Genomic DNA, 23,876 nt, shown 5'->3' with positions numbered 1-23,876 from the left:
AACAAGATCGAAGATACTGATGACAACAGCAGGACGACGACAACGACAAGATAAATAAGGAATAGCAGTAACAAAAGGAATGACAATAATTTTGAACTCACGAGTTCCTTGTCTGTTCTTCTTTGATTTGTAATCCTTCCTCATGTTTTACTGCATGTCATGTGTATCGTATTCTTTAACCAATTAAGGCATATAATAATTTGATAGAAGACATGGCCTAAACAAAATTACAGTTTGTAAAGCGGATAATATACAACATTGTGCATGTGTTAATTTTATGCGTATGTGTGTATGAATATATATTAGAAGACAGAATTAATTGGAAGCTACGCCTTTGGCACATTGTTATTGTGCATATCCAATTCTAATTTCTAAATGTTAAAGGCTGGAATTGGATACCATAGAAAATGTCAACAACATACATTGGGAAACAGGAGAATGAATTCATTTAAGCTGTGTTTTGTTTGAATTTGATAGAAAATTATAAGAAAGAGCTAGAAAGTTTAGAGAAACAGAAATTCTTTAAGATCCTCAATTTTCAGTTTCTTTCTTATTTCGCATCAACTATCAAACCAAACACAGCCTCAGCTATAGTGGGATGAATAGGCTGGTATGGTTTAAAAGTTTGAGTAATGAGCAGGCTGACAAGGACATGGTGTACCAATTGTAGAGGAATCATATCGAAATCCATTGGATGGTACATGGTAGGAATATATAGCTTCGATTTTTGTCTATTGTGCATATTTAAAACTTGACCTATTAGCATTTCTGTGGTGTTGGGAAATGTCTGTTTCTGAACACGACATGCATGGGATAGATTGCTTCAAATTTCGTGCTATTATTGGATGGCGGATGTTTATACATGGTTACGGAGATACATCTCCTTCCTTTAATCCTTTTTGACATTTTCACAAACAGGAGAGTGACAGCAATACTTCCTCTGACGTGAAGAATTGGAAAGTGAATTATGACAACATCTTTAAAAAGCCTTCCGATTACTATCAGACTATCAGTACTGTTTTGATTAAACAAACAGAAACAGGTGAATAATTTCTATTGAGAAAACAGCAGCTATAAGGTGAAATGAACAATTTATGGCTGTTAACGGCAGAGCTCTAGTGGCAATTTAAATAAATGGAGGAGGGGTACTGACTGACTGATCATGTCCCAAGATTTCAATTTTAAGTTAATAAAATGAGAAACAAGTTAAAGGTATCGTCATTCGATACCTTTATGTGGGGCCTCCTCTGGGGTCCATTTTTCATTTACATTTTACTTATAGCAGACAACAAACGAATAAAAATATATGGTGAAAACAAACCAAAACTAAACCATTGTTTACTACAAGCACACAATGGTAGATATACATATGATAGATCGGATCAATCAGCTCAATATGTAGGAAGTAACAACTCCACACTCATAATCAAGTTAACGATATACATATGGGCCTACAAATATAGGCCCATCTATTTAGATGGCCTCACCCCGGTTCAATTACAAGTGCCGATTGGACGGACAAATGAGCCAGTATTGTTTCCAACCCAATGATATGGGTCCAAATTCAGTCGTTGGATTACCCATGCTCTTATACGTGCCATCAAAACGAAACAATGTGGGGCCCCCTATATGTTGACACCTAGTTCAACTTGTTGTCCAATCCCAATACGCCCTTCAAACCCTTAGTAGTGCAACAAGGGACAAGTTGCTGTGGATTGGACCGATCAATTGTAAATGATGCATGACTAGAGTTTACAATTTTGAGCGCATAAAAACTGGGCCATGAGTAGTCCAGTAGCCAATCTCTGTCTTAGAGAGGACAAACAAAAGGAAGAAACGTGCTAGGTTGCTCTTATGAGGCTGAAACTCCCCACTCCCCAGTAGAAAAACCTAGCATGAGTTTCTGAAACCGGATAAAAACTGCATATCAACGTTAACGCAGTCCTGAAGGAGGCCTAACTCATTTTACTAGCTTATGCAGTGAAAAACGTGAGGTCATATCATGTGGCAAAAACACTGCGTATATATCCCACAAAGCATCTCTCTCTCTCTCTCTCTGGATGGGGCCCTGCCACTATGATACGGGCCACACTACTCTGAGTTTCACTTGCATTTATTATATCTACATAGTCCAAAGAAGTAAGAGACAAAATAAAGATATGATCAAGAAGAAGTTGTCGAGTCCAGTGTGCTGCTGCACCATTTCTTTATTGGATATCTCTAAACTGCTCCAGATCCAAATAGATATATGTACTTAAGTGAAGCCCAGAACCATATGGCCAGCCGAATCGCCTTTATCGCCTGTACACAGTGCTTCCATTGGCTTGACATTTTCCCCCTCTGGCAGAAAAGGAAGTAGCTCAGAGAGAGAGAGAGAGGAATATGAATCATGATCCCGTTCCCTGTTCCATTGCTGCATTATTCACAGTTCATCATAAAACCATCCCATGTGACCATGTAAGTGAGTGGACAGTGGACTATCCCCAAAAGATTAAAGGACCATTAAGCTTATTGGGCTTCCGCTTTCCCCCTCTTGTTTTAGATGTCATGTTGCCATGCTCATTCCAGATTAGTGGAGGATGCTGGAAAAGTGAGCCAGTTGCTCCATGTTTTCCTGGCGGGAGACAAAGTCATCTTGTACAGAAAATTTTAGTTGGGACCCAGTCAATCGTCTGCCCTGATTCTTGACAGATGGAACCAAGTGAGGTCCCCATCCCCATAAACGAGTTTTGTTCCCCAAGATGCTTTCTATGCTTAAATGGGACAGCCAAACAGATATGAAAATGAAGAAAGAAAGAAATTTCAACAAGGGGATTTTAAACTAGAAAAAGGAAAAGAAAACCGTGACAAAGCAAATGTGTTGTTGAAGAGAACAAACTGTGACAACAAAGATGAAGAAAATGCTGAAGATATATGGATTCCTTAACTCGTGAACCATATTTTAGAGTCAATATCATATATGCGAAATCTTCCATGACTAACATCTGGAAGGAGAGGAGAGCCCACACTAGAGCTTTCATGGAGAAAGCCCACGGCCCGCTTACAATTCTATCTTTCTTGGCCCATTTGAAATATGGCTTATATCTAAAACCATTGTATGTTTCACTTCTTGACAGCACATGATATAGCTCAGTGGCATACCTCTATCCTTATAATTACAATAGTAATTGATGAGGGCGGATTTGGCCTTCCAATGATATTGTGACACATGGCACCTCAGAACAAATAGGTGACACCCGGAACCACTTTGGCAACAACTTGCCTTAGCCAAGTTGATGGTGTTCCAACCACAGGCGCGGCTCGGCACAGGCGTGACCTGGCCCTAGCGTGAGCTAGTAGCCTGGCACAGGCACGAGTTGGCAGTCTGGCACTGGCGTGACCTGGCGGCCTGGCACAGGCGCTGACCTGGAGACCTGCGAGACGTGCTCACCGAAAAAATCGGCATGCATATCCTAACACTCCCACGATCTTTGGAAGTTGGCCCACGTGCCGAACGATTTGGAGGGTGGTCAACGTGCATGGCGGTTACCTCCAGGAATCTCGAATGATTTAGACGACATCGCAGAAATCTCGGATATGGTGCGTGAAGCCCACGCCAAACAATGCCTATATAAATGCACCAAACCCAATGGCAAAGAGGCAAGCAAGCAAGTAAGCAAATTCTAACTCTCATACTGTGTGATTTTTAGCTCGCAGTCTACTATGAGAGCACTGACTTAAGCATCGGAGCAACCTTGCTGGGTTAGCCACCCCGGGTCCTCTGACATTTGGTACCTTGCAGGTCTCTAAAGAGCAACGAAGCTCATCAATTCAGCTCGCCACCATGCAGCTCGGCACCTGGTCAGCCCAGCACCTCACAGTCAGCTCGGCACCTCATAGGCAACTCGGCACCTCATAGGCAGCTTGGCACTATAGTCAACTCGCCACCTAGCCTGCCCAGCTCGACTCAGCTCGACAGCCAAAGTTTACTTCGACCTGAATCATCGACCACTTTGAAGCAGACCAAATAACGATGTACTTAGTACAAAAAATTGATTCATCAGTAATTATGACTCGAAAGAGACCGAGATATTGGTCATCTGAGTTGGTAAGGTAACTGTAACATCTAAAGATAAATCAAACAAATCAACATTTTATGGGGAGAAACAACATTTTTGAATAAAACAATGGGCCAAAGCTCAATTGAAAGGATTAAAAAATATTTTGAGATATATATATATTGTTGATATTTTGTTAGGAATAAATCTAGATGTTTTTTTCTCAATATATTTTATCTGTACTTCGAAAACAATATTGCTCTCGTTTTTATTTAGTCTAATAACAATGCATTTTATTTAGTCTCATCTACCAGGCTTGATGTGCCATTCCACCAAAACTCAATATATATAATTTTCTTTTTCCCAGTTTTGCTTTGACATTTTCCAAACCGACTAGATTGACTCCCAGTATTTTCTTTTATACAAAATATCTTACTGGCATGATTGATAAATATTTCCAAGTTTCCAGATTGGTTCAGTTAGCTGTAATCCAATCTAAATGGATTAGAGATATGAAACCATAGGTTTGATTATGTTGATGGGAAAAAAAAGTAATGCTAAAATGATTTAATAATTCAAAAGTTGTCTTTAAATAGTTCATGTTTTTATGAACAAGAGATATAATATTCCAACAGTGCAGGTGTTGAAGCTTCAAATTAAGAGTCATCTCTATTTCCATATGGAAGAATAGCTGGCAGCTTCTTCATCTCATGGACTCAATTGTATTTATGCCTACTATTATTCCAATTTTTCGATCTAATTTTCTATAGAAGGATGCCACAAATTAAAAAAGTATGGGGTACTAATAGAGTCAGATATGTCACATTGGCATGGATGATTAATTGATTATGAGAACCCATCTTGGTTGCCACATCAGCAGCAATGTGTAGAGAGTGTTGAAGAGAACTTCAACCCTACTAGGTCTAAACGCCAAACATAGCTTCTTTGTTTTATTAACCAACTAAAAGCCAGCTATACTATCTAAATTTTATGTCAAGATGTACACATCGTATAAACTATTATTATCAAGTTTAAACCCAATTCTTGGAGATCTAAACACTGTATAAAAAGTATTTATTGAATTATGAACAAAAGACTTTTCATCTTGGTCAAACAATTGGAACAACTAAAGAGCTAAGTTTCAAAGTAGAAGATTGGACTAATAACATGCATCCTACAGGCTCTCCAATCTTCTGTTTGAAAGTTGTGCCTGTATTGTATCTGATATATAGCGTGTGGACTCCACACGTCTCTTACCAGTTCCATACTATGTACCTATCATTTTTGGAAATTATCTGAGGTTTTCCATGATTTTAAGGCCTTTCTTCTGGTCTTATTTGACAGCCAACTGAGTGGTGGTCTTATACTGAGTGGTAGTCCAAAAGGAGGTGATTTAAGACCCCCCCCCCCCCCCCGCAAAAAAAAAAGAAAAAATTACAGCCTAAATTTAAATGATGACCCTGACACACTTGACATGATCTCATTGATCTGAGTATCCATTTGCATGCCAAACTCTATATGTTGAATTGGATTGTCTATTGCAGAGATCAGACCATCTATTTAATGAATGCTCACCAAATTTGTTAGTTTAAGGGAGTCTCTCATGTATACACAGGTTGGTGGCATGTAGGGGTGGATTCAAGCCGAATATTACTAGGTTCGAGACTATTCTACAAGGCTCAAGCTCGAGTTCGAGCTCGGTTCGAGCCAGAATCTTGAGCTCGAGCTCAGCTCGAGTTAAAAGTTCATAAACTCGAGCTCGATTCGGCTCAGTTCGTTTTATATTTTATAAAAATATTTTATCAAAATAAAAATTATATATAAAAAATAATTTTATATTTAAAAAATTAAGAATTATAATATTTTTATTATATATTATTTTTTATAATTTTATTATATATATATATATATATATATATATATATATATATATATTCGACACGAGCCGAGCTCTAGTAGACTCGAGTTCGGCTAAAACCGAGCCGAGCCGAGCTCGAGCAGCTCATGAAAAACTTGGCTCGTTGCCACCCCTAGTAGCATGTTGTTCAGTTTGTATAACAGTCATTGTTTAGGGGTATTTTGGATATTTTAAATATATGCCTGAAGAATACGAGATCGGATCTGCTCCTCACACCAGGCGCCTCACATACACATTCTACCATGCATTGGAAACATCTCCCATACTTATTAATTATTATTCACGAGAGATGTTCCCAATGCACGGTAGATATGCATGTGAGGCGCTCATTTGTTAGGAGCAGATCTCGAAGAATACATACAGTATGAATGATGGGGGTAGAGTAATAATTTTGCATATCTTTTGGTCATTTAATGGAATATCTCTAATAGAGGTTTCTGGTGACATTTACAAATAATGTAAGGTTCTAGATAGACATTGCATTTAAAGTCAAGGGAGGAGGTTTTAGATTCCCTATTAATTTATGTGCAAAGCACGTTGAATCCACACGCCTCTTCATAATTTATGGTCATTTGTTGCAATAAATTATATATTTAGGAACATGGTTGCCACAAGCCCCTAATATTTTAGGGGCCATTTCATAGCAGCTGAATTCTTAATTGGATGATGATATATTATTCAACATGGTCCCAGTTTCTAATTGGCTTAGGTTGAAGTTTGATTGATTACTTACCCTCATTTATTCTATTATATAACCATTTAATCTACCAGAAAGACAATAAAATAAGTCATCCAGTTCATCTATTTCAGCCATTATCAATTGTCTCTCTGCTGATTTCTTTAAATGAAAGATGTGTGCTTACCACACTCCTTCAACTGCCCACCACCAGCGGCAGACAAGGCATCAATTGCCTACCCGGGAGTGGAGATTGGCAATTCAATATGATACCAATTAACTCTCTTTCATATAAAATCTAAATTGGGATTTTAGTAAGCGGTCGGTTGTAGTTGGGAAGAACGACAATTTAGAAATAAACCATCATTGATGTCATTTAATTTGGAGCTTAATGAACTTTAGATGCAGAGTTCATTAAAGTTTCATACAGAACAACAGCAAAAGCTCCGAAACTAGGCCGGTATTAGGCCATGCATGCAGCTCCGTATATTCTATTAGGTTGTGTTTGATTCTCTTATGTTTTGTCACATGACATAAGAGAATCACTTCAGCTAGAATGATTAATATTTCGACAAACAGCCTCCTATATATGTTTTTAAAAGGTATTGCCTGTTTCAACTGTAAACAGCCCTAAATAACAATTATACAATTTATATTATTAACCCAAAATGTTTCGAGTAGAGACATCAACGGCACCAAACACAACCCTAATCATCCCCCAGATAAAAGTTTTTTCCCAAGCCCAATTTCTTTCTCCCTTTAGGTTTCGTTTTGAAGGCGTACAAATACAATTATGTAAAGTGAAAAGCCTGTTTCTGCTTGTATTTGTATCATACATATTTGTATTTATGCTCCTTCCAAATTTAACATTGGAAATGCCCAAGCAACAAATCTAGATATCTTGTTTCTAGCTCGAGTATTAGATCAACTAACCTATGAGCTTGTAACCCGATCTCCAAAAACCAATAGGCTTCCATTTGGAAGGAGTATAAATACAAATATATAGAGCGCAAAACCTTATATTTTATATTGTTTTGTATGAATTTGTATTGTATATATTTATATTTGTACTCCTTCCAAACTAAGCTATACCAACTAGTTGTTCTCTATGTTTTCAGTAGATCCAGTTGCTATATATAAAACCTATATCTCCATGCATGGAGCTCTTTGCCATACAACTTTATCATTCTTACATATCAATCAAATTAACAGGGGTTCCTTTCTTTTTCTAGGGAGTTCAGATTAGCACCCCATTAGCCACCCTATATATATATATATATATATATCTCAGCGTCTATTGATAATATCTCTCATACTTGTTATGGGGAGATACTCTCGTGGCTGCATGCAATGGGCTGGCTGTGGGGTGCATTCTATGGGGCACCCATGCAAAATTTTTTTCTGTTTTTTCGGTATTGATTAGTCGCCTTTATCCCTATAAGGGCCATAATTCAATTTTTCATGGCATAATACAACACTTTTAATTAGCTACATTATTAAATCTTTTAAAAAAATGGTGTAAAAATTGAAAGCGGTACTCAAAACCACATTCCGTTTGGGACTACCCAACCGAGTCACAACTCAGTTGGCCATGCGAATTCTTTTCTAGGGCATATTTCTAATGAAGCACATTTACTGAGTAAATGTTCAACGGTGGACTTAATCTTGAGTTTAATGGCTTTTGTAGCCCCTCTTGGACCTATCAATGGCCTGGCGTGCCCTAGCCCACCAGCTAAAATCTGGCCAGCCTTAAGATTTGTAAATTAAGATTCAAAATAACTCATAAGTTACTGCACAAATAAATAAATCAAAAAAGTTATTATATAAGCAACTTGCACACATGAGTGGTGCCTCAGTTTATATAGAAATTACCGGTTCCTTTATTTTCTTTTCTTTTTCCCACTCGGTACTTGTGCACTAGGTCTGACAAAAGAACAAAGTTTTTGGCCATTTGAGCCGCTAAGTCAAAAAAAGTGCGAAAGAAAAGGGAAAGTTTAATTTTGAAAAAGTGAACATCTGTTCATAGATCAATATGATAAAAAAAAAAAAACAGTTGAATTTAGTGGATGAGTTTTGGATAATTTACGAAAACAGATCTTAATGTAGGCAACAGATATTTTCCTATACTTCACTCTAATTATATATTCTACTTATTTTTAGTTATAAGAACAACTTGTCAAGATTAAGACCGAGTATGTAAAATTTAAGGGTCACATAACAAAAGATTATTAGATATATTTGAAAATAATGATGCTTGATGGATCCCTACTCACTAGCATCCAAAACATGGCTTGGCATTACTTTACCAGAAATCCCAAGAAATATCAGGAAAAATAGCAGTCCAAACAAACCAACTTATTCCATGCAGAAATACAACGAGAATTACTGTCTACTTCTTTAATCTTATTTTGAGCTTTATCCATATCTATCAATCATGGGTATAAATATATTTGAGCTGTTTCAGGAGATTTAATACATATGCTGCTGTTGGTTCCATGTAGATTGAACAACAAATGAGTTCCTTGATTAATGATATTCCATAGAAAAATGAGTATTAGTAAATTTTCTTGGCGTTTTATGTAACTTGGAACCTGAAAATTTGATGAGAAATATACGAGTGTTGATAGATATAAATTGAAAGGGCCTACCTCTGTTTGGAAAATGGCTTCTTATCATATACTTGCTTTCTACAACCATTTTCCTGCAACTATAAATACCAATACCGTAAAATTGAAATTTCCAAGAAATCATTCTTTTTTTTTTTTGCTTTCTGTCATTTGGGGGTAGTTGAATTGTTGGAATATCTAAATGTTCTAATATCTGGAACTATTATTTTACATATTTACCCTATAAATTTATGAGTTTTTACTTTTTTTGTAGATGAAGAAAAAAAAATAAAAGGGAAAATAGAAAGAAAGTAATTTACTAATAACACCAACTCCGCCAAACAAAAGGAAATAAAAGAGAAAAGTGGTATAAGAGAGAGATAAGATTTTGGGTAAGAGGAATCTTTAAAACTAAAAAGGCCAAACTGAGAGGTTGCACTAAACAACCTGGGGCCTCTGAAAAAGTCATAATTTCAGACCTCAAAGATCAATTTAGTGCAAATAAAACACCACCTCAGTGTTAATTTTGAAGTGCATTTTTATATAATAATAAATCGTTTGAGTAAAACTACAATAATTTCAATATTTAAAAAAAAAACTAAATAATTTTCTATCTACGAGGTTTTAGGATTAGATAAGAAAATGTTTAATTTGGTGGCATTAATAATACTAAAATAGAGTCAGATGTCTAACAAACTTGCCTATTAAAATGCTCTCCTTATTTAATGTCTAGAAAGCAGAAGAGCAGAGTTGTTGTTTTTTAGATATTAGTTCTATAAAAAGAGTATTGTATCTGCTTTTCAAATATTAAATTTCAGTTTTATCAAACGCCACCTTAATTAAATTATTTTAAAACAAGAATCATTAAAAAATCATCACGCGTGATTTTTGGCGCATTTCTTGACTTGGTGCACCATTTCACCTGAATTCTTTTTTCTTTCATTTTTTATCTCTTTCCAAGTCTTGGTTTGGCATTCTTCGTTTGACCCCTCACAGATTCGACATTACCATCCCTTTTTTACAAACAGATCTAGCTAACATGTTTGATATAGAATTTTTAATATTTCAGTTTATCCCATTATTCAATTGTTTGAGATCCAATCTAAATTTAGTTGGAACAACCATGTGTAAATATTTGGAGAAAGAAAAAGTAAACTAAATTTGCTTCTAGAATACATAAAGAATCCAAAAAAAGGAATGAAATAATCTTCTTTCATATCTTTTAGGCAAAAACATTTCATTTCATTGAACATAGAAGTTGAAGCTTACAATGCAAGAGTTCTTTTTTGGAAGGAAGATATGGAAGATCAAGATATGGTAGAGTACTCTTCCAAAATACATGCCTAATTTCCACGGTTCTTAGTTCTCACCAACCCTATGTAGTAATGTAGATAATTCATCATTTTTTTCCATATATATGATTAATAGACCTTGAATTTTCTTACTTATTTTTTTTTTCAAATAATAAAGGACAAAAGAGATATACCAATTTTTACCATGCGGCAGAGGCTAGGCTGAAAACTTATTGTCAGTAGAAAAGAGTAGTATAAAAAATAATTGGGACAATCTTAGCAGTCACCTTGCAAGTTTTTTTTTTTTTTTTTGATAAGTACCTTAATTGCAAGTTCTAAATATGGTACATAGGAGCATGTTCAATGTATCGATAATCTCTATACACAAAAAATCGCATATAAATGAGATTTTTATTCAATTAAAACTTTTTTGATAATTTGTTAGTGTAATGACATGACTTTATTAACATTTAAAACTATTAAAATAATCTAACTCAATATTTAGAGTATCAATGACCTTGAAAACCGATACATATCTTATGGTCAATACTTTGAACCTTGAATAGAAAGAAGAGAAAGAAGAGGAGAACTTAGATCAATTACCAAATTCAGAGTCATAATATAAAATATCATACAATTGTTGTTATAAGAAGAAAAAAGAATAGGGCATCTTATCTCTTTCAAAGAACATCAACATCAACATCAACAACTAAAGAACTAAGGCCTCGTTTGGTTGACAGGAATAGGGGTCTGGAATCGGAATTGGAATAGAATATTCCTATTCTAACTGTTTAATTGGACAGAATCGGAATCCTATTCTCATTTTTATTAGAATAGCATTTTCCCATTTGAGGAAATCTGAGAATGGCCATTTCCTGCCTCTCCTTTGAGAATAAAATCTCATTCCTGCTGATTTTAATTCCCACTCCTATTTCTATATGAATGGATTATTCCAATTTCGACTGAGTACCAAACGGAACCTAAAATTTTTAAGTTGAAAAACAACTGAAACATGCATCCTACCAGACCCTTGTATACTTTAATTTACTGTATGTTATTAAATTGTTAAAAACGCGTGGATTCCACTTACTTCTTACTAGTTCTTGCTACACGCTTGCTTTTTTATTTTTTTGTCTAAACACATGGGATCCACACGGCTTTAATATAATTTATTCACACTTGTATAATATTTTATTCTTAGGCGCGTGGCTACCAGACGCCTTTAAATAAAATTTATTCATACTTGCTTAATATTTTATACTTAAGCGCGTGGCTGCCACACGCCTTTAATATTTTTATCAACTAATTTTAAATTTGTAATATGTGTATACCACACTCTTTCTTTTTTTATAATACTGCCATGTGGGTGTTGGGCTTCAGGTTTGACGTTTCGTTTCTTTAGTGCAAATTACATACCCAGGGTTTTGGCCAAATATTGGGTTAAATTACTTTCTTTTATTATATCATATTAACAAAGATGCTCTCATTTATACTTCTTCAAGGCCAGGGTAAGTTTTTTTTTCCTCCATTAGTATGTTGAGAAATGAAAAGTAAAAATTTCTTTAAAAAAAGAAAAGAAGAAAATGGGTTTAAGAAAATACAAATTAAAATAAAAATCTGAGATGATGAAACCATATATAATGCTTATAAATGGGAATATGTATGTTGTTTTGATTTTGTGTGTTCAATTAACAATCTCCTCGCAGTTTTATGGTCAATGGGGAGTATAAAGAAAGTGCAAGTAATTAGGAAAACATGAGAGGTGGTTTAAAGAATCTACAATTTATTTTTAATGGGATTCAACTGCTCCACTTAAGTCTGAATTGGAATGCTTCCATTTAGTCAAATAATTTTATTTATTAATTATTTTTGCCATCTTATCAGCACGTTCATTTTTGTGTTTTGACCGGTTTAGAGTATGGGATAAGTTTTAAATTGATCTCTCTCTCATTAAGTTAATGCAATTCTTTGTTTTCTTCCCCCGGCAGACAAGGTGAGGCCCATGAAAAGACATGTCCAAACTTTGTCTTTTCATGATGGATCCCACCATGTCTAGAGGGCGAAGAACCAAGAGTTGCATGAACGGTAGGAACTCTCTCCTTGTTTTAATTAACATTCCATTTGGGCAATATTGAGGAAACCCAAAAAAAAACAATAATAGAAGGGTCTCTGAGTTGGGTCTAGCCGTCCAGGCCCAAAATATTGGACCCGATTAATGAACGGACATTAGTACCTCATTAGGTGTCAGGTCCCATCTGATTTGAAGTTCAGGTACTTGTTTGGCATCTGGTTGGCTAGTTGCAAATGCAATTATAATAACCATTGATTCTGTTATTTATTCAGATACGAGACCGACCATATAATTATATATATAAGCGGTCACAGCTCACAGGAGATTCGAGCTGGTATATTTATAAGGAAGGCAAGTCTGGAATAAAGGGTGATGGGCCTAGACCCTAACCAGGCAACCAATGAGGGCCCACCGGCCGCATATAATGTGGGCCCAAGTATGGGGGATACACAAACCCATCAAAGTGGGTTTGAATTTGAAGGCAGAAAAAAAAAAAGAAAGAGATTAAAGCTTCCGTCTTTAGATAAATGTGATGAGAATCGGCAGAAGAATTTGCATTGACTTGTATATAAAACTAGGAGACCTGACAATTTCTTTTCCAGATAGAGGAAGAAGATGCCGACTTGGGTTGAACAATCTCCCACTCCACCTTGTCCTAGTTCCTAGTTCCCACCCAGAAACAATAGGAATTAATGCAATTAAAAATTTCTTGGAATTTCACTTAAAATAAGACTCGGAATATCCCGGAAGTTGACAAGGAGTAGATGATCATCATGGTAATGAAGGAAGGTCAGTGGTGGGGAGCTACAGAATCCATAGAATGGATACGAAAACAATGAACGAGGCTAAAGTGGTCAAAACAAAGGGACCCTCCTTTCCTTAATAATGTGTTTGTAATTCATTATAAAAATGAATTAAGGCCTTGTTCTTTATTATTATTATTATTGCAGAGGCCTCGACAAGTGACCAACTTGCTGTGTACTACGTAAGGGGTGATGTCTTTCTCGTCACATGAGAGCCTTTTTCTTCTCTGGTTTTACTTCATTCCTCTGTTATTTTTTTTTTCTTTCTTTCTAGTTAATGTATAATTTGTCTGTCCTCTTGGTACTATAGACTGTAAAGCAAGTTGGGTTTTTTTATTATATTTGTTTAATTATCTGCATATATTAATTATTAAAATGAAAGGGGTTGTTTGGGGGTCAGCAACATCATAGGCATTATCGTCATTGCTGCCATCATCATTTTCATTATTAGCATCGTCAGATTATCACGTTCTGTGCATGCTTTTCTGCTAGGGTTTCCATGCACAGACCAGACCACCCCAGAAAAAATGGAGGATATTCCTCCAATAAGCAAGATCGAGGTGCTGCATTTTAGCTTTTAGAAACCTTTACAGCAAGCATATCAGAAACAATCTTATGACATGTCTTCCACAAAGACAGAGAGAGAGAGAAGGCAGGCTGAAGCTTGAGCCTGGTTTGTCAATTGTCACGCCACCTGTGAAGTTGGGGGCGTTACTCACGCTTCTATATGGCAGGTAATTAGTGGGCAAGAAAAGCTAAAACCTACTCATGCTTCATGTAGATTCCCTTGTTAAGCATGCATGGTTTGGAGTCAATTATGATGCTTCATCTATCTACCAAATACCAATGACAAAATCCAACAAACACACAGTAATTCCATACAAGTGAAAAGAAAAGAAATGTGCTAGGTTTGTAGCACTTGCCAGCTAGGTCGGTGACTCCACTATTGACAACTTGGGTGTCTTGTAAAATCAACCGCCCCCACCTCCTACATAACATAACTTGTTTCATAACATGATTTTTCATATTTATTTATTTATTATTATTATTATTATTATTATTATTATTATTATTATTAAAGCATACTTAATTAGTTCCCTAATTCTCTAAAACTATAGATTAAATTTACTGAATTGTTTGATTAGATTAAATAACTCTCCTATTAGATCCATAGGAAAGTTGGATAGCTACTAAAGACATAAATCAAATCAAACTACAAAATACAGGTATTATTTACTTCTATACATAAGTTCAACTGTTTATAAGCTTTTCATACTAAAATTATAAAAGTATCTTGAATATTGTATCTATTTTTTACAGCTGGCTATAAAGCAACAACAGCCACCATTCTGGACCATTATAAAAAAAAAATGAGAAATGCTGATTAGAATAATCCACCAATAAAATGGGTTTAATCATTTTACTTGGATCCTACTGTAAGGAATATTTTTAATCTAATAGAAGGTTGGTTTGGACTGAAGAATAGTTACAACCAAAGAAAACAAGGTCTACGCAAGATTTTCATTTTGTTTTATGCAAAAGAAAGGAAACTAGAACACAATACTTTACATATACTATGTTTAAATAAAATATACATAGTCTTATAAGCTCTCCCAATTTAGTTGTGAAGCATCATTTGCCTATAATTTATACTGTATAAGACATTGTCAACTTCTGTATTCCAAAAATTATTGTGTAATTTGATGATTTCAACAACTTAATTGTGTACGTGTCTTAAGACTAAATGGCTACGAAAGGTATTTTTGCTGATATGGTAGTTATTTTTGTTTTAAAAGAAAAACAAAAAAAAAATCATATACATTGACAAACAACCCTTTACTTTCCTAATCAGTGATTGTCAAGTTGATTGGATTGTGATTAGGGAAGGTGCATTTAAATGGCACATCCTAGCCATTGTTGGTTGGAGAGGCATCTATTCTCCAAATAGTAGTTGATAGATAATTCAAGCAGTACAAAGAGTTTTATTACCTTACATAGAATGATTTAAATTAAAGCTTAGTTTTTCCCAATATAGCTGTACTGAGCTTATGGTGGCATAATTTGCTAACTCAAAGTTTAATATATCTATCCATATATAATCTCCTAGCCCTGCTTGGTTGGTCTAGTCTCACTTCAAATAAATTATTGTTTTTTAAATTAAAAAAGTTGTTTATTTACGAATAATGTAACCTAATATAATAATGATTGCTTCATCCCCATAGATGATAAATCATATCATAGAAGAGATCAAAACCATTTAATCAACGAAGAAGTATGGATACATCCAATGCAGAATTCTGAATTCCAACCCCCCCCCCCCTACTACTAATCCTTTCCGGATAAACCACATCCTTTCCATAAATTTAACATACTTACGGTCATAATACATTCCCCCTACACTTTAAAACTATAAAATTCTGATCTGGGCTGATTGATTATTCTCCCTATAATCAAGAGGATATCTCGTATCTCCTCTCTCTATATATATATATCTATTGGATTACTGATTGATTATTCTCCCTTGTATAATGACCCATTATTATTGGATTACTGTTTGGAGGATTAGTACGAACGATTAGTGATAGCTTAACCAATTCTATGGACAGACATGTAGACATTGTCAAAAACCGTAGGATTACTATTATTTTGTTGCTATTATTCTAATAATTAGCCCCAACCCAAACAAAACAACAACAGGATTTCAATAAAACATTTCCGTATAAACCTGTTTCCACGATTTGATGGAATCTGGAACATCGACGTATAGACTTGTGTTATTGTTGATTAATTATTCCAGAAAACGGAGATTCCATCGAGTGATGAAAGAAAGCGTGGGGTCTACTATGCAAGTGAGGCCTATGAATAGCCGTATACCCTAGCCCTATTTACTGTCTGTACTTTGGTACCTTGTACACGTATCATCTTTATGTGATGTAAAGCTACCCATCAAAGTCATCAACCCCGAGAAAAGAGATTTCCCGATCCAAGGTCAAGAACGGGGTGGGTTCATCTCTATCGAGTTCCAACACGTTGTTAGCCGTTGGGTTGCTGTCAAAGGAGGATCATAAGAATCAGATGGCCAGAGATACAAAATCATAGATTGATGAATTTAAAATGGAGTGGACCGTCTCCTTTGGTTTTGCCTCAGCTCCTGTGGACTTAAAATGGGAATAGGTCCTTAGAAGCTTCTTCCTTACCAAGAAAGTCACTAATATTTTAATGGATTGACACGTAGATTCTGAGTCAAATCCGCGCATAATAGGGAAAGCAAGGGAGTACAATTGTACTATCATACTGTGAGAGTTGAAGGAAGAGATTGTATTAGAATTTAGAGGGAAGCCCTCTTCCCTCCGCAAGCCCCATTCAAAGTGGATGTGTGTACGACACACGCCCGCCCAAGACAGTTACTCCGCTAAGGCCCATTATTCAAAGAAGACCCAACACAAAGAAATAATTGAAATTTGGCTAAATAAAATATTGGGCCACATTTTTACGTGGAAAAAACGAATCGACGGCCCACCCAACAAATAGTTCGAGAAAAATAAATGAAAGCATCCGCCTCGCTCTCCTACCCACTGTAGTTCCAAGTTGTAGGGAATAACTACAACCACAGAGGACTTTTTTTCTTCTTTTTCTTTTTTCCCCCTTTTCTGGTTTTTTCTGCGGATTCCAGGAAATCGTGTTGTGTCCTTCCACTTTCTTTGAAATTCCATTCATGTCCTCCGGGCCTAATATCTCTGATAAGGAAGTTGGACCACCTGCTTTGCAACTTAAAATGTATATAATGCAAGTACTTTTTCACATAAAGGGTATTTTAGTCACTTCAGATCGACTCCGAGCCAATAAATTGTGATTTATAATAAAGCCGTTGGATTGAAGATCGTAGTCTCAAGCATAATCATTGGATTCGTATCTTGGGTGGGCACTCACAAATCATCTCATTGGTTGCTAACTCCATAAAGTGACGTATACATCCTTTTACGTTTTATAGGTGAACAAAATATGCAGGGGTATAAACGTCAAAAAGTAGAATTTGGAGTTTCAAAAGTAGCAAGAAAAAACTCAATAAGAGTGAAAATATTAGCAAGTGGCAAACTGGCAATCATCCAAATTACCATCATCCACCGAAAAAAAATGGGGATTTTTTTTTTAAAGGCGACTGGATACACCGAATTGGAAGGGTTTGATTGTTGGGAGCCCATTAATTATTTATTATCTATGTTAAGTCAATTTAATAAAATGATTAAAAAATCGATAAAAAAATAAAGTAAAAGGGGCTAGTAACCAGTAAGAGGGCGGGGAGAGAGGGACATAGAGAGAAAGAGTGGGGCATTTCTCTTATTAATAGGATAAACATTAAACCTCCCCTAAAAACCGCTGGCGTTTCTAATCAGGCGCCCACAGTCACAAATTTTGTGAAGAAAAACTAGGAAAGACAAAAAAACAGCGGTTTTGTAGTGGAAAATGTGGTCTCGGGTACGGATTCCCGAATACCAGGAGTGGATGTGGAGAGGGAGGAATATAGTGTTTATTTTTCTCACGTTATGTGGCGATCGCCCGCAGTCTGAACCTGAACGTGGTTGCCACGCGCTCCATTCCCAGATATTCATGGTATTGGACCCTCCTGCATGGCCCTCTCTCACCTGCTTCACCCTCGGATTCTTCCTTATTTACGCACGATTTACCCCCGCACTGTCCTTTTTCAATTCTTCGGAGATAAATTGAACAATAATCGTCCGATCTTTGTCAACTACGATCTCATTCGGCGGATGAAATGAAAGGCCCCCACAGGAAAAAAAAACATATGGATGAGCTGTATCAAGTGGCTCAAGATTCAAGGTAAATCATGCGATCGCACGTGCAGAATTGGATAATCGCTGGCAGTTTACTACTATGGATGGATTCAATGATCCAACATCCAAGTCCCAAGGGAGAGAGAGAGATAGAGAGACGTGACGGGGTTCTCAACTTCTCATCTCTTTCCTCCACCACCATTTCAACCTGCTGCTTTTTTTTTTTAACTTTTGGAGAGGACAATCCAAGGTTAACCTGGACAGGCTATGTCGGCTTCCTGTAATAAAAACTAGGAGAAGGGACGCTTATTACAGGCTCCCGATCCAATCCAATTGCCCTCCTCCTAGATCATCACATCACATGCTGTACTTTTAAGTCGTTTAAATTCAAACTCCGATTCTTTCTACGGCACCTCGACATTACGGAGACAATAGTCATATGCCACGTCAGTCTCATTGTGTACGGAGTTGGTGTTGTGCTATATTTAGCTTTTTAATACTCTAACAACTTAGCCACGTGGATATTCTTTACTGAAAATTAGAAGAAAAAAAAGCAGACCCGATGGAACACGTATTATAGTGGGTGTTTACAGAGCGGGTGAGAGTAAAAGAGTGTTTACAGAGCGGGTGGGGCAGAAGGGGGGACCAATTTTCGCCTGTTTGAGTAAAAGAGTGAAAGAAAGAAAAAAAGAAGGGGTGAAAGTTTTGGAAGTGGGGGCAGGATACAAAGACAAAAACTTGAAAAAGACGGAGGGGCAGTTTGGGGAGAGACGAATCCAGTAGTTTCCCCCAGCCCCAAATAATAAAACCGGATTCCAACAAGTCTACCGCTATTTAGGAAACCGCTGCGGACCCTTCCTCCAATTCCAAATCCACGGCCCCTCCTTCCCAAACCATCGCTCCCTTAAATACCTCACCCCCCCGCTTCTTTTCTCACATTCGCGCAAGACTTCTCCCTCTCCCAAAAGGACGCAAGCCAAACCCTTGGCTTCTCTCTCGTTCAATTTCTCTCAGAGACATCAGAATCCCCTATCGATCATCACCAGTCAGACCAAGCGGCAGTGATTTTGTTGGTTAACACAACGGTAGTCAATATGAGGATGAGCTGTAATGGATGTCGAGTCCTTCGCAAAGGTTGCAGTGAGAACTGCAGCATCAGACCTTGTCTCCAATGGATCAAGAACCCCGAGTCCCAAGCCAATGCCACTGTTTTCCTCGCCAAGTTTTATGGCCGCGCCGGGCTCATGAACCTCATTAATGCCGGCCCCGAACATCTCCGTCCTGGTAAGCACCACCTCTCTCTCTCTCTCTCTCTCTCTCTCTCTCTCTCTGTTCAGCTTTACTGAACTTGTTGTCCCATGTTATCACAGCGATATTCAGGTCCCTCCTGTACGAGGCATGCGGAAGGATCGTGAACCCAATATATGGATCAGTCGGGTTGCTCTGGTCCGGAAACTGGCCTCTCTGCCAAGCCGCCGTGGAAGCTGTCCTTAAGGGAAACCCGATCACCCAAATCGCTTCTGAAGCGGCTGTCAGCCCTAGCCCCCCTATGAAAGCGTACGACATACGACATGTCTCCAAGGATGAGAACTGGGCAGCTTCTCAAGACCTTCACAAGGTTAAGAGTCGGAGCCGCTTCAAGCGCTCCGCATCAAAGCCCAACAAGCCCAAGCTCGTCTCTACTGCTGATTTGGTAGTATCCGAACCGCCTGTTGCCGACGCTACCCCCGTCTGTAACCTGAGGTGGCGCAGGTGCTACCCGGATGGTTTCGAGCGGGCAACGAGTCACGAATCTTCTGGAAGCCACCATTCCGAGCACAACGGTGAAGGGGACAGCCGAGAGACCGACAGCATGTTCTCCGTAGAGACCGTGGAGCACTCCCTTGTGAGTCGACCCCAGCAGCAAGAAGCTGCCCTAAAGACCTCCGATAGCCATACTGATGACAATGAGGTCGAGTTAGAACTCACACTCGGCTTCGAGCCGGTCTCACGTCACCCAAGCGCGAGTCCTGTCAAAGGTCGCAGTGATCTCCACGTATCAGGCAACGATACGTGTAAGATGGAGCTGGGACTTGATTATGTGGCTTGATTTGCCGTTGTTGTGTCCAGAGATATCCAGTTTTGGCGGTTCAGATCATTCATTTCTCTTTGTAACACAATAAAGCCTCTCTTTAGTTCTTGTTTTTTTTTCATGTTATTTTTCGTAATTTTTTCTCTCTTTTCTTTTGTTGTTGTATAAACTTGAATTTACATATATATAAGAGAGAAATAAGATGATTATACTCTTGATACACACACGTTATAAAGATCATTTTATCATCTTTTTATACGTTGGACCTAAATTGCGCGGAGGTGTGTGACTGAGTGCTGTATACGAATACGATATTTTGCAGCGTGATCTCATGCGTGCATATTAAAATTGCCTAACGTAGTAGTAGAGGAGAGACGAGAGAAGGTGAGTAGGCAACAATAATACCGAAGGCGCCGCAGCGGCAACCGAGAGCGGTACAGTCACTGTGGCATGACAGAGCAGGCACAGATGGTGCACATGCAAAGCCATCGTGGCCATGGGACCCATACCCTCATGCACCAACAACTTTGGAGGTTGGAGTTCAATGTATCTTTCTTCTTTCCGTCCCTCCCTCCAGTTTATCTTTTCGCTGCAGCCTGCAGGCGTCCTAGATGCAACTTGCAAATCATGCAATCAGGGATCTACGGGACCCACCTCCTAACACTGGGCCACCCCATGTCTTGAAACGGCACTACACGACCGTGGTTTCGGCCAGTTTTTCCTGGGAGGATGAGTGATTGAATATTGTTAATGCTAAAGCTCGGTGTTATTTTTTATTAATAAGGAGGCAAGTTGCATGCAGAGGGACCCCCCCACACCCCTTTCCCCCTGTAAATTTTGATTTTTGAAGCAGTGATTAAGGAGGAATGGATAGTGCATGGACGGACGGTCGGTCGGGGAGGGGACCCACCCAGGTCCCAGGCTTTGCAAGTTGCGTCCGGAACAGAGGAAATATCGGAAAGTGGAGCAAGGCACCAAAAGTGGGGTTGCTGGGTGCAGCGCATCCAGACCCCTTATCAAATTCCGGAAAAATAATGCAGTGTCAGGTGCACTGGAGACTGGAGCTCTCTCTCTCTCTTTCTCTCTAAACATTAAAAGACTAAAACCAGGTGCAGCTGCATATAACCCATCTTTTATTGAATTTGGTACAAGGAAACCCAGTTGGCAACATGGCTACTGTCTAGGGGGGACCTCCCTGGACGGGCACAGTCAATATAGGGATCAACAAATCTATTTTGGATGCTTGTTTTTGATTTTGATCCATCACTTCACTTCTTTTGACTGTCATTTGGTGTGGTAGGTTTGGGTTTCATTATTGTGTTTTGCCCACCCACTTGATGGAGCATGCATGCATGGTAAGTCTAAATTCCACCTACTTGAACTTAATCAGTCACTTTGATATCTTTTTAATTTTTTAGTCTGATAATTTTTAGATATGTTTGTTGGGCTGAATATTAACATTTCACTCTTTTAAATAGGCCCAATGCTAAAGTATTCAATATATTGGTGATCTTAACAATCGAGATGTATGGTATTATATGCATCTCACTAGGTTATATTTGGGTATAAAAACCGGCCAAACCCTGCTTCCAAGAACCAGTGTTTAAAGAATAAGTTATGATCAGCTAAAACTGATCCTTGCTCGAAGCTAAATTTTTAAGCTTCAAAATATCAATTCTCAGTGGGGCTATTCATAAGAATGTTCAACCCAACCAAATCGATCAACTCGGACCGATTTAACTCGAGTCAGCCGGGTTTTTATCAGTACCGATTGGTTTTGGGTTGGGTAAATATATAAATCGATATATCGGGTCGGTTTCGGTTTTTTTCTGTGAAATCCAAAATCAACCTGATCCGAACTGAACTAGTCTTCTACTAGTTCGGTAGTTCCTAGTTTGAATAGTTTCCTACTTAAATATAACTAGTCTTCTATTAGAACTAGAAGGCCCATTAGGCAATTACAATTAGAATAGGCAATCTATCCTAGTTTCTAACTTTCTATAATCTTTTACACCAAATAGGCAACCCATTAGGCAATTACAATTAGAATTCAATTAGGTGTCCTTTTGTACAGGAGCAAAATCGAAACCGACCCAACCCGACTCAAATCGATCAGGTCGGTTTGGCCTATCACTGGATCGGTTTCGGTTTCTACCTCAGGTAACCCAACCAGGTCGGGTCGGTTGGGAAAACCCCAATAAACCGACCCAACCCGACCCATGAATACCCCTAATTCTCAGAGTAGTTTTGATTTAAAAAAAAAAAAAAAGATTTGGTTTCAGTAATTTGCCCACATCCTTATAATTGATTTTTAGAATTATAAACTTCACCAAAATTAATTGAAAGCATGGCAAACACAGCCTAACTCAACTAGATGTTATAGATGAAATGGAATACTTCAGTTGTCATAATTTACAGCATAAGAGATATTTGCTGCCTATAAGCTACAACCCTAGTTTGAAATAAAATTCTAACTTCCAATATTGGAGGGTAAATTTCAGAGAAATTTATATGTCCAAAATAGTTGGGTTTAGGGATTTAATGGTGGTGGTGACGGTGCTGATGATGATGTGATTGATTAATATTGTTATATTGTATCAACTTGATGATACTTTTTATAAATAAATTGATATAGATGTTGGTTCTTTTCATTAATTCACAAGTGGGCTAAACCTCATAAAGTCCGCTTGTGTAGGCCATGTGCAAAGAATATAGCTTGCCAACTACCTAGTTAACTCTATTCCCAAACATGGGGAGCCAAGCCATTACAAAAACCCTACATATGCAGTTGCACAACACTTCCCAAGGCAATTTCTTCTTTTGCCCAGACAGTTTCTCCTGGTAATTAGTGATATAGTGATGTATATGTTTTTCCTATGGAAGCACAAAATAACTTACCCTATAAAGAAAAAAAAAAAAAAAAAGAAAAGAAGAAGAAGAAAAGCTAAAAACTATTTAAACGTTTAACATGTCTGGTTTTATTTCACACAAGGAAAAAATAACAAATAATGTCAAAAGTGGCGAGCTATGATATAATCTCAACTCAATTCAATTCAGTCTTAAACCCAACTATTTTGGCCGTAAGATATGACATAAGTTCGATGCCTAAATTCCAAGGACCTTCCACGTTGAACGCCCCTTGCTAATCCTTACCTGTAAAATAAAAGGAAGAAGAGGATCCGAGATACTCAGTTCCTTGGAGCAAGACGCAACAAGGTACTAGATAATCTGAATTGGGCTTAGATTTGGAGGCTTATACTGTTACATTTATTGTGTTTAGAAAATAAGCTGAGTTTCTAGTTATAATATTTTCAGCCTCCAACGTTCTCTTATGCATTTAATGCTAATATGAAGGTTGCAAGAGAACCGTTTGATTGATTGAATCATGCCTCTTTGGATTGAGGCAAGTGTCTCAATAGGCCAAATGGTCACCCATTGACTGAGTAGGAGATGGAAATGAATCTAGTGTGCATTCCAACAATGGTCTCTCTATGCCAAAAATATATATATTTAAAGAAATCAAATGGTCAAATAAATTTCATTTTCTATAAAAATAAGTAATAATATAAGAAATCTTGATTGTGTGTGTAACATAGAGATGATGCTGTT

General features: G+C 37.4%; 1 protein-coding gene across 1 annotated transcript; it reads left to right on the top strand.

Annotated features, from left to right (window-relative positions):
* The first annotated feature begins 19,032 nt into the window (after positions 1-19,032).
* Positions 19,033-20,489, top strand: LOC104601947 (LOB domain-containing protein 41-like). The gene is made up of 2 exons (XM_010265467.3): positions 19,033-19,480; positions 19,567-20,489. The coding sequence occupies exons 1-2, from the start codon at positions 19,291-19,293 to the stop codon at positions 20,283-20,285; spliced, it is 909 nt and encodes a 302-aa protein (XP_010263769.1). The 5' UTR covers positions 19,033-19,290; the 3' UTR covers positions 20,286-20,489.
* Positions 20,490-23,876: the final 3,387 nt, after the last annotated feature.

The sequence above is a fragment of the Nelumbo nucifera genome, chromosome 3 (genome assembly GCF_055504915.1).
Source record: "Nelumbo nucifera cultivar China Antique chromosome 3, China Antique-T2T, whole genome shotgun sequence".
In the NCBI taxonomy this organism is placed as follows: domain Eukaryota; kingdom Viridiplantae; phylum Streptophyta; class Magnoliopsida; order Proteales; family Nelumbonaceae; genus Nelumbo; species Nelumbo nucifera.
Note: the sequence above shows the minus strand (reverse complement) of the source record. Positions and strands in the feature narration are given on the sequence as shown.

Excerpts from the sequence above, each read along its gene's own strand:
- LOC104601947 (XM_010265467.3), top strand. The coding sequence starts at position 19,291 with ATGAGGATGAGCTGTAATGGATGTCGAGTCCTTCGCAAAGGTTGCAGT. Across the intron at positions 19,481-19,566 it reads CCCCGAACATCTCCGTCCTG|CGATATTCAGGTCCCTCCTG; the intron begins GTAAGCACCACC and ends ATGTTATCACAG.